The 11,636-nt window shown below is 41.6% G+C and overlaps 1 protein-coding gene across 6 annotated transcripts in view; it reads right to left on the reverse strand.

Moving 5' to 3' along the window:
- FAM208B (family with sequence similarity 208 member B) overlaps nucleotides 1–11,636 on the reverse strand; it is a 75,542-nt gene that overhangs the window by 30,347 nt on the left and 33,559 nt on the right. For all 6 annotated transcript variants that reach the window (XM_023511396.1, XM_012803311.2, XM_023511397.1 and 3 more), the window contains 4 exons: nucleotides 11,181–11,253; nucleotides 11,017–11,079; nucleotides 7,065–7,778; nucleotides 2,995–3,237 (listed from right to left, as the gene is read on the reverse strand). In XM_023511396.1, coding sequence (XP_023367164.1) covers nucleotides 2,995–3,237; nucleotides 7,065–7,778; nucleotides 11,017–11,079; nucleotides 11,181–11,253 — 1,093 coding nt within the window. The remainder of the gene's footprint in view (nucleotides 1–2,994; nucleotides 3,238–7,064; nucleotides 7,779–11,016; nucleotides 11,080–11,180; nucleotides 11,254–11,636) is intronic.

Here is an 11,636-nt window from a genome sequence, read left to right on the forward strand (position 1 = left end):
GGGGGAATCGCTTTTCTTTCCCTAAGTGCAAACCTCCTCCCACGAGTTGATCTGTCAGTGACTATCTGAGAGCCAATTCCATACAAAGAATTCAAGTGACAGTGTTGAGTACATGACATTATGTGCCTGTTCTGACAATGTTTACAAATGAATTTGAAAGGTAGAACCAAGACATATCAAGTAATTAGAAAACAAAAGAAATATAGGGCGGTGCCTGTGGCTCAAGGAGTAGGGCGCTAGCCCCATATACTGGGGGTGGCGGGTTCAAAACCGGCCCAGCCAAAACTGCCAAAAAAACCAAAAAAATGTACACCACAGAATATTATGCAGCCTTAAAGAAAGATGGAGACTTTACCTTTTTCATGTTTACATGGATGGAGCTGGAACATATTCTTCTTAGCAAAGTATCTCAAGAATGGAAGAAAAAGTATCCAATGTACTCAGTCCGACTATGAAACTAATTTATAGCTTTCATATGAAAGCTATAACCCAATTATAGACCAAGAATATGGGGAAAGGGGAATGGGAGGGGAAGGGAGAGGAGAGGATGGGTGGAGAGATGGTAATTGGGGAGACCACACTTACGGTGCATCTTACAAGGGTACATGTGAAACTTACTAAATGCAGAATATAAATGTCTTAACACAATAACTAAGAAAATGCCATGAAGGCTATGTTAACCAGTTTGATAAAAATATTCAAATTGGACTCAGCGCCTATAGCTCAACCGGCTAAGGCGCCAGCCACGTACACCTAAGGTGGCGGGTTCGAATCCAACCCGGACCCGCCAAACAACAATGATGGCTGCAACCAAAAAATAGCCAGGCGTTGTGGCGGGTGCCTGTGGTCCCAGCTACTTGGGAGGTGGAGGCAGGAGACTCGCCTGAGCCCAGGAGTTGGAGGTTGCTGTGAGCTGTAATGCCACAGCACTCTACCCAGGGGGACAGCTTGAGGCTCTGTCTCAAAAAAAAAAAAAAATTTCAAATTGTATATAAAATCAGCACATTGTACTCCACGACTGCATTCATGTACACAGTGATGATTCCATTAAAAAAAAGGGGGGGGGGCGTGGTGCCTATGGCTCAAAGGAGTAGGGCGCCAGCCCCATATGCCGGAGGTGCTGTGTTCAAACTGAGCCCTGGCCAAAAACTCTAACAACAACAACAACAAAAGAAAAAAGTAGAAATTTAATTCTGTAACATTCCCAAAACCAAAAGAGAGAGATTAGTGAGGGTCAGACAGTGAGACAATGCCCCTAGGTGGGCTGGAACTTAGCTACTGGACCCTGGCCGGCTGAGGGTGCACATGGGAAGCCCGGCCTGACTGGGAGTGGGCTAAGCCCACACCATGAAGTCCCTCTAGAGATAAGTGAAAGACTTAAATTGGGTATGGAAGCCAGAACTGCAGCTCGACAAGTGTTTGTCTGACATGATGAGCTTTAAAAAAATCTTCAGTCATAGAACAATATTAAAGAAGCTTAAAAAAAATCCAAGCTCACCTATAATTCCACCATCCCAACAAAAATAAAAGTTTCTCTGAATTCTCACTATCTGAGACATGAAAAGTCTAGTAGTAACAGATGAGGGAGAAAATAGCATCAGAGAAACCCTACAGAGCGCTGACAGCAACATGGAGGCAGGAGAAAAGGAAGAGTTTCTGTCAGACAAGACACTAACAAGCACACTGTCACAGGACCCAACCCCAAAGACCAGGGTCGCAGACTTCAGGGTCTGGAGTAAGAATTATACCACGCACGGTAGGTATAGTTAAGAAGGAAAACAGACCCAGAGGGGAGCTGGTGCATGTTCAGATGCACAGAGGTGAAATCTAAGGTGATACCACACTTTTCTTTCTTTTTTTTTTTTTTTGAGACAGAGCCTCAAGCTGTCCCCCTGGGTAGAGTGTCATGGCGTCACAGCTCATAGCAACCTCCAACTCCTGGGCTCAAGCGAGTCTCCTGCCTCAGCCTCCCAAGTAGCTGGAACCACAGGCACCCACCACAACGCCCAGCTATTTTTTTGTTGCAGCCATTATTGTTGTTTGGCAGGCCCGGGCTGAATTCGAACCCACCACCTTAGGCGTATGTGGCTGGCGCCTTAGCCGCTCCAGCCCACACTTTTTTTTTTTAAACTGAAAGCAACTTTAATTACCAATAAACAAAATAACAACTGTATTTTGCATAAACTCCACTCCTCACAGACACACATTTTGAATGCTTTATATCATAATTTACATAGTTGTATTGCCTATTCCTTAACAAATTATTATAGTTATTATTTTAATAGTTTTGTCTTTTAATCTTCATACTAAAGATGTAAGTAATTCACAGACCTTATTACATTAACAGTATTCTGAATTTGACTGTATACTTACTTTTTTTTTTTTTTATTAAATCATAGCTGTGTACATTAATGCAGTCAGATACCACACTTCCAGAAGAGGTTATGGCTAGCAATTGAAAATACAGACTGGAACAGTCAGCTGTGTGCTCTGCAACTATAGCTTCTATTATTCACATAAGTTAGAAACGTGAAACTACTTTTAAAATTAATTGAGTGCCATTTAAAACCAAATTCAAGATTACTAACAGTTAAAAACAATCTATTTGTAATTTTCCTTAGATAAGCTCGTAACTTTCCACTTTCTATAACTGATTATGATCCAGAAAGATACTACTACAGATACTACCTGCTTGTGCCCCTGGTCACAAACAGTCATTTATACTTTAGTTCTTTATAAATAATCCAATTCCTTCTCAGGCTTTATGCCAATTAAAAACTGGCTCAACTTTGTGAAGGTCTGAATCTTTGCACCATGCTGATTTATTCACAATAGGAAATTGAGTTACTTCTTCTTGTTAGTACTTGAATTAAAGAACATAGAAAAAACTACTGGTAGATTTTAACTGCTTGTATATTATCTCAACACACTATCTTGCACACTTTATTAGCTCTGTACTGTGCTGTTCAAGTTTACAGGAAGAATGGTTCTTACCGGGCTGTGGCTGCTTTCTGACTCTGGGATTCTGATTGCCTTTCCCTATAGTTACCCTCTGTTTTTGTGGACATTTCTTCACAGGTGGCTTAGGCCTTGGAACAGTTTTGACTGGAGATTTCTCTCGTTTCTTTGCCCTTTTAGTATTCGTTGCCACAGGAACATCTTTAGAAATAGGAGCATCTTGGTTTTTCCTATCCAATTTGGTTTTCTGTACAAACTGTGCAGTCAGCACTTCCGCACCTTATATAGAAAACACAGAATTTTTTTAGGGGTAGAGGCCCAGACACCTAGCAGCAAAGCCTTCCCCTTTCTTTTGTTTTATGGGGTAAAGAGGGGAATAAAGTTTCAAATAATTTCATTAACAGACTTTAACAATCCAAGTCTTAAAAGTTCTCACATAAACACAATGTGAACTTGCTAAATGTCTGTCTATATCCCCAGCAGGTGAAGAAGAAAACAGATGGGGCTCCACACCCATAGCTCAGTGGTTAAGTGCCAGCCACATGTGCTGGAGCTGGTGGGTTTGAACCTGGCCAGGGCCTGCTAAACAGCAATGACAACAACAACAACAACAACATGAAGCCGGGAGCTGTGGTGGGCACCTGTAGTCCCAGCTACTAGACTGAGGCAAGAGAATCCTTTAAGCCCCAGAGTTTGAAGTTGCTGTGAACTGTGATGCCACAGCACTCTGAGGGCGACATCGTGAGACTCTGCCTCAAAAAGGCCAGGTAATAACTTTATTAAAAGGCACAACTTAATTAAAAAAAAAAAAAACTTCATAACCTTTCCTGACTGATGTGGCTGGCAGGATGGCATATGTGAGTTCACAGGCCCAGTGGAGCAAGAATTTTATATAGGTAATAAAACTTATCTTCACTGCGAAAGAGGCACGTCACATGTGTTATTCTACAGGAGGAGGTGGGAGAGAAGAACACACTACCTCGTTTCAATCTGAGATGGTAAAACAAAATTAACAAATGCCCACTTTGAAAATGTTAATTTCACTGATTTTCATAATTTCAGTTCCCACCAAAAAATTCAGCCCCCAAAATATAAAATAATCACACACAGAGATGGTTGACAAATATTTTAAAATTATACAGAGAACATTATTTCTCATTGAGGACCCTATACATGATATTAAACAGTTTGCAGAGGGAAAGAAAGAGACCCATGTCATTTCATTCTGGGAGGGGGGTGTTTAGAGAAAGGAGCGGTTCTTTAAAAGGTTTTCAGAAACTCTTAATGTTACTCATTCTTCTGGGTCTAATTATTTCCCTCTCCACTAAATTTATAAGCACTAAAGCAGCATCATTTGTAAAAAGTTAAGACTTTTCATTCCACTCCAGTTACACTTTCCAAACTCTTCAGCATAAGAAAAGGCAAAATGCAAATCAAGCAAGGACTGAATGAAAAAGAAAAAAAGATTAGACAATGGAATTTTCTAACATTTGCATAAACAGGAGAAGATCATCTCTCAAAACCTAGGTCCTGGAAAAAAAGGAAAAGAAGAGAAATTAAACAAGGTGGCCCAGCAGGGGTTGTTCTATTTGTATGTAACACTCAAAACCATGTTTCCTGGCTTGGCACCCATAGCACAGTGGTTATGGCGCAGTTACAGGGCCAGCCACATACACCAACGTTGGTGGGTTCAAATCCGGCCAGGGCAACTAAACCACAACGACAACAACAAAAAAATAGCTGGGCGTTGTGGCGGGTGCCTATGGTCCCAGCTACTTGGGAGGCTGAGGCAAGAGAATCACCTACGCCCAGGAGTTGGGAGGTTGCTGTGACGCTGTTGCACTCTACCAAGGGCAACACAGTGAGACTATGTCTCAAAAAAGAAAGAAAGAAAGAAAGAAAGCATGTTTCTTAAACTCTTGTGCAATAATCCACTATTACAGTGCAAAATAAGTTCAGCATGTCACCCAACCAGAATTCTCTCTTAAATTCAGCAGAATAGAATAAAAATGACCAGATTGTATTACACATAAATAATTTTTAAAAATTTTAAATGTCAGTCATGTATAAATTTTGGGGTACTGGACTATAATACCAAACATATCTTATAGTAAATATAATAAAAAACATCAGAGAAAACATGAGACCATGTGCTGAATCACAGATTCTTTTGGTTCACACAGAACAGGAAGGAACTCAGTGCGGCTGGCCTGGAACATATTTACAAAGAGGAGGCTGTAAGTCAGATTCAGGGCTTCACACTGCCACACTTCCCACTATCCTCCTAACCCCCCCCCCCCCCCCAAAACCAGTTCTGAGATCACAAAAAGCCAGAAACCATACTTGTTAAGCCACAGGGTAAAACCTTAATTACTTAGAATCCTGAAGATCACCATATCCTAGGTGTTTCTTCTTTTGGCACTAACATTTTCAAACTTCAAACATTACAGACATGGTGGACAAATTTGTTCTGTGAAGGGCCAGAGAGTACATACTTTGAAGTTTGAAGGCCACATTCTCTCCCCCTGTTGCTCAGCTCTGCCAATGCACAGCAGCCAGAGATGACATGGTAGTAACTGAGCAGCCCCTCAGCCATGGTGTGCTGACCCTTTCTCTTAGGATCAAACAGCTATGCATAGTCCCTTGCCCTTGTAGAGAAAATACACGATGTAATTTTAGATTACCCAAAGCCAAAGCCATGGTTGGCTGTGTTGTGCGCAGTACACTGTGTGCGCCTCTAGACGATCTAGACTCTCTCACTTTTCAGAGAGTGTCAAAACTATGCGTGCAACTATTTTTAAATTTTCAAAGTCTCATTTTGTTGGCCCAGCTAGAGTGCTATGGCATCATAGCTGACAGCAACCTCAACCTCCTGCCTCAGCCTCTTGACTACCTGGACTTACAGGTGCCAATCACAATGCCCAACTAGTATTTTTACTTTTAGTATAGATGGGGTCTCGTTCTTGTTCTTTTTTTTTTTTTTGAGACAGAGCCTCAAGCTGTCCCCCTGTGTAGAGTGCCATGGCATTACAGCTCATAGCAACCTCCAACTCCTGGGCTCAAGCGAGTCTCCTGCCTCAGCCTCCCAAGTAGCTGGGACTACAGGCGCCCGCCACAACGCCCGGCTATTTTTTGGTTGCAGCCATTATTGTTGTTTGGCGGGTCCGGGCTGGGGATTCGAACCCGCCACCTTAGGTGTACGTGGCTGGCGCCTTAGCCGGTTGAGCTATAGGCGCCGAGCCTCGTTCTTGTTCTTATTCAGGCTCAAGTGATCCTCCAGCTTCAGCCTCCCAGAGTGCTGGATTACCAGCATGAGCCACTGCACCCAGCCTGTGTGTGCAACTTCCCATGTTTCCAGGCCACTGCATATTCCACTTCAGTGAGTCTGTCAGAGGAAAACTCTGACACACATACAGTATTAGAAACTCTGCCCTAGACTGCTTTAGTTTAGAGGCCTACTTTCCATAAGTGTTCAGGCTGTGAGCTCTCACCTTTTACTATTGGTGTGCTTGATTTTAGTAAGTCTTTTTTTTTTTTTTTTGAGATAAGAGTCTCAAGCTGTCACCCTGGGTAGAGTGCTGTGGTGTCATAGCTCACAGCAACCTCCAACTCAGGCTCAAGCAAGTCTCTTGCCTCAGTTTTTCTATTTTTAGTAGAGATGGGTCTCACTTTTGCTCAGGCTGCTCTTGAACTTGTGAGCTCAAGCAATCCACCCGCCTCCGCCTCCGCCTCCTACAGTGCTAGGATTATAGGTGTCAGCCACCACACCCAGCTCTGATTTTAGTAGGTCTTCTTCTCCCACCTCCATTTGTCAGAGGACGGCACAGAAACTAGACATCCATTTTTCTTACAATGGAATGTGAACCCATGAGTGGCTTTACAAGTGGAACATGTACTTTTGGTGGGTAGGCATTTGAGTGTCTTAATCTCCTATTTCTTGGTTTCCAGCTTTATCTAGAGCAGCACCTCATGGGTTTTAGCTGCACACAAGTCACCTGGAATTCCCCTTGTCTTCTAAATGCTGCTGCTCAGCTGAGTCGCCCCATGCACCAGGTGGAACAAGGTCTGAACACAACTGTTGTTACTGTAATAATCCACGCGCTTACCTCTTTTCCTTTTCTGAGGAAAATGTCCTTTAACTAACTTAAGAGTTGTTGGAGAGTCCAGGCCACTGTCTGCTGAGGGAGCAGCCCTTTTGGGACAGGGGCGGCACAGGTTCACCTTTCTGCGGGGCCCTGCGACGGGCGTGCTGGCCTTCCTCTTAGGCTGCACTCTCAGACTTCGCGCTGGACTTGGTGGAACCACAACTCCCTTCTTTGCTTTCAAAACTTCAGATTTCTTTTTTGTTTCAGTTTCTTTTCTTACTTCTACCTCTGAGTCAAGAAATTCAGGATCTGGAGTCATAACTAAAGAAAATCCAGCATCACAAATTCCATCGGAAACACAAGGAGACTGAGGAGGCTCTGTTAACAAATCCAAGGCAGTAGACACTTCCAAAATGTAACTGCTAGGATCTGAAAAATAAGACTTCAGCTGAGTTAAAGACTCTGAAGGGCACTTTTCAGCTGGAGAAACCCAGTCAAAGTCACTGGACAGTGTCCCAGGGAATGCCATCTCTTTAATGCCACCCTGGGGAGCAGTCAACGAAGGTCCTCTGTCCACCTTGCACTGTTCTTGGAAATGATACTTTACTAATGCATTTGGACGGGCTCCTTCTTTAGGAAGTGATTTCTTTGCTTCTAACAGGGCATAATTAAGGGTGTGTAAAACAGGTATCACCTTCATTGAGATGTCATCTTCAGCTTTAGCATCTTTCTCCCCTAAAATACATACACATGTGTTATTAAACACTGGAAATTTTGTTTTATAACAGAACACACAGAAAAAAAGGTTTCCGATTTCAAAAGGTATTGTGATGATTAAACATGCTTCAAATAACCTAAATGGCAATTAACAGATTACTAAAAGGACTAACAAATACATTTAAATGAGTGTATCTCCATATTTAAAGTCACATACACACATACCCCGAAGTGAAAAAGAACCACTTGACAAGCAATTGCTAGGTCACAGGAGTAAGGTCACTCCGCTTCCAGGCCTACCTCCCCTGACCAAGAGGCTCAGGGTCCACCAGACCAGCGGCAGTGGCCCTTACTACTGTTTACAGTAGTGGCAGATTTACTTTCCTACTTTTAAATTTTAAGTTATTGCTTTTAAAAATACTCTCATTTTTATCTGTACCTTATATAACTCACTTCAGATTCTTTTTAGATATTATAATGCAAATCAACTGAACTGAAAAAATAATAGCCCTAAATAATGCCAAAATTGTACTGGAATAATTGTTCCTAATTTCATCACCTTTTCTGTCAAATGAAATAATAAATTAAAAAATGACTAGTTTGTGCTTCATCTTCTCTTAGCTCACCCTTTCCCTAAAGGGGTAATTTTTTAGCAAATCAATAACCTAAAGGAAAGAGTGAAAGGGAATTAAAAAACAGATGCGGCTCGGAGTCTGTGGCTCAGGCGGCTAAGGCACCAGCCACATACACCTAAGGTGGCAGGCTCCAGCCCGGGTGCCAAACAACAATGACGGCTGCAACCAAAAAAATAAAATAGCTGGGCGTTGTGGCGGGTGCCTGTGGTCCCAGCTACTTGGGAGGCTGAGGCAGGAGACTCGCTTGAGCCCAGGAGTTGGAGGTTGCTGTGAGCTGTGACGCCACAGTACTCTACACAGGGGCACAGCTCAACTTGAGGCTCTGTCTCAAAAAAATAAAAAATAAAAAAATAAATAAATCAAAAAAGATCCCTGTGAACTAGGTAATAAAATCTAGAAAATTTCAGAGTTATCAGTTAACATAAACCCACAAATAACAAAGGCCTCTACTGCCTCATACATGGAAATAGAAATTGTATTATTGGTTTTCTTTTCTTCTTTCCTTTTTTTTTTTTTTTTTTTTGAGACAGAGTCTCACTATGTTGCCCTCAGTAGAGTGCCATAGTGTCACAGCTCACAGCAACCTCTAACTCTTGGGCTTAAGTGATTCTCTTGCCTCAGTAGCTGGGACTACAGGTGCCACCACAACATTGGCTATTTGTTGTTGTTGCAGTTATCATTGTTTTTTAGCTGGCCCAGGGTAGGTTTGAACCCGCCAGCCTCGCTGTATGTGGCCGGTGCCCTACCCACTGAGCTAGGGCACTGCCAGAAATTGTATTATTGTTAAAGAAAAAGTAACTACAAGGTTAAGAAACAGCAAGTGAGTCCTAATTAAATACATTAGCATTACAGCAGAGATTAGGAAAAGGAGGACAAAGAATAAAAAGGAAAGTGTGGCTCTATATTAGAATAAAAATTCTTTTCTGGGTAGTTCATTGTTTAGAGCAGCAGTTCTTAACCTGTGGGTCCCAACCCCTTTGTTCCATTTGGAACAACGTGGCAATTAGGAAGGTTGAGAACCACTGGTTTAGAGTAACAGTTGAAGGAAAAATGAAATATGAATAAAGCTGGCCGAGCTCAGTGGCTCACGCCTATAATCCTAGCACTCTGGGAGGCCAAGGTGTGTGGGTGGATTGCTTGGGTTCAATCAATACCAGCCTGAGCAAGAGTGCGACCCCGTCTCTACTAAAAATGAAAAACTGGCAAGAGGATCACTTGAGTCCAAGAGTCTGAGATTGCTGTGAGCAATCTACCAAGGGAACCAAAGTGAGACTCTGCCTCAAAAAAAGAAAGAAAAAAAAAAAAAAAGGAAAGAAAATATGAAGAAGTCCTTGGATGGTACTAAATTCACAATAAAGTGTTTCCTAGGAAAAAGTCATTATTTCAAGAAAGAACCTGGTAAGGCAGAACCCAGGGTGATTTGTATTAAACTATAATAAAATCTACAAAATATCCTCTTTTGAGTTGGCCAAGGAGTTTCTTCATCCTTACAAAGGTTAAAGAATACATATTTTAAGGATTACTAAATTAGTTATACCTACAATACCTGATATAATGAATGCTTAAAAATGCAAACAGCCATTGCTCCTATGTTCTTATAATTGCTAATGTTTTACCTGTTCCAAAGAAGAGATGCCTAAGAAAGCAGTTCTCTGCTTTTAAGTAATAGAATACAATTTAAAAAAAAAACAACTTTGAAAACATGTTTGCATTAGTTGTAGCTTTACAAACATATATAATTTTAAACACAAAGTATAATTATAGAACACTAAGAATCTCCTCATGCGTCAAAAAAAATTACTTGCATTTATTTATACAGCAAATATCATTTTTAAGTGCTTGGCTTTGCTAGGCATTAGGAATAAGAAGAACACAAAGGCAGGCATTAAATAATCAAACAAGTGAGTGTTTAAGTTCTACTGACAGGCCTAGGGGTCCTAGTGGATGGAGAGTGGTGGTGATCAGGAAGGGGACACCGAAACCCAAGCTTGACAGACGTGAATAGGAATAAACTAGAGAAGTGTTTTTCTCAACAACCTTTTAAATCATGATCTGCCCCTAGCCCTTTCTGACTCACTTTTTCCCCCAACTGTCCTCTGAAATTTTGATACTACAGATAAACTACTGCATATCTGTTTATGTACTGTATGGGTGATGTATTTTTCTTTTTGCCCCCAAGAGCCAAGTTTTGGTCCTTCTGGGGGTAGGGAGGACACCATCTCCCCAGAATGTGTGGGCTGGATAAGAAAAAGAACAACAGTTCATGTTAGAGGAACAGTGTCTTTGAAGGTTCTGATTCATATTTTTTGGAAAGACTATGGTAACAGTGTCTCTGAGCTTAATCTAAACAAATGAATTCAGTTCTAGACACAATGAATTTGAGGCTGCTTTCAGACATGTCAGTGGAAATGTCAGTAGATACTTGGAAATAAAGTTCTGAGGCTCAGGGAAAAGGACAAACCTGCAAAAGAGGCTAAAAGGCCAACTACAGAGGTTTAAGAGGAGAGTTATTTAAGATGAACAACCAGTTCTCAGTGCCATGTGCTACTGAGAAGTCACGTCAGAGGAGGGCTGAAATACATCTGCCAGACAGAGAGACCCGGAAATCACTGTGTCCTTACCTGCTGTCAGGGGAAAACGGAATAAATGTAACCCGTGCAGGCCCATCTGCTCAGCTTCAACATCTACAGAGTAAGAATCACAAGAAAAGTTAGTTTGCTGATCTTATAAAACAAAAGTAAATGTCCTTAAAAAAAATAATCTTTTCAAAATAAATTATCCATACCTGATTCTGATGTTAAGGCTGATGATGTAAGCAAAATGAAAACCCCCCGATCCTCTAAGCATTTGATGATTGCCTTAAATATAAAAAGTACATATGAAAAAAGATTCTTTGATCTCTTTCCTTCTCCCTTTACCACACTCACTAGTAAACTGTTGACATCAATAAAAAAAAAATTCCAGAAGTGTTAATGTTTGTAAGAAAAAGGTAATTCTGTCCCCAAATTCAGAAATGGAGTTCCTTAGCTCCAATAACCTTGGCCTCATTTGAGCTCCATATAACTAGAATGCCAAGGGTTAATAGTGTCTGTTTAACTACATATACAACAGATCAATCAGAAAAGCCTTATTTGGCTCAGCGCCTATAGCGCAACCGGCTAAGGCGCCAGCCACGTACACCTAAGGTGGAGGGTTCGAATCCCCAGCCCGGACCCGCCAAAACAACAATGACGGCTGCAAC

The sequence above is a fragment of the Otolemur garnettii genome, unplaced genomic scaffold (genome assembly GCF_000181295.1).
Source record: "Otolemur garnettii isolate 467f Iridium unplaced genomic scaffold, OtoGar3 scaffold00019, whole genome shotgun sequence".
Classification (NCBI taxonomy): domain Eukaryota; kingdom Metazoa; phylum Chordata; class Mammalia; order Primates; family Galagidae; genus Otolemur; species Otolemur garnettii.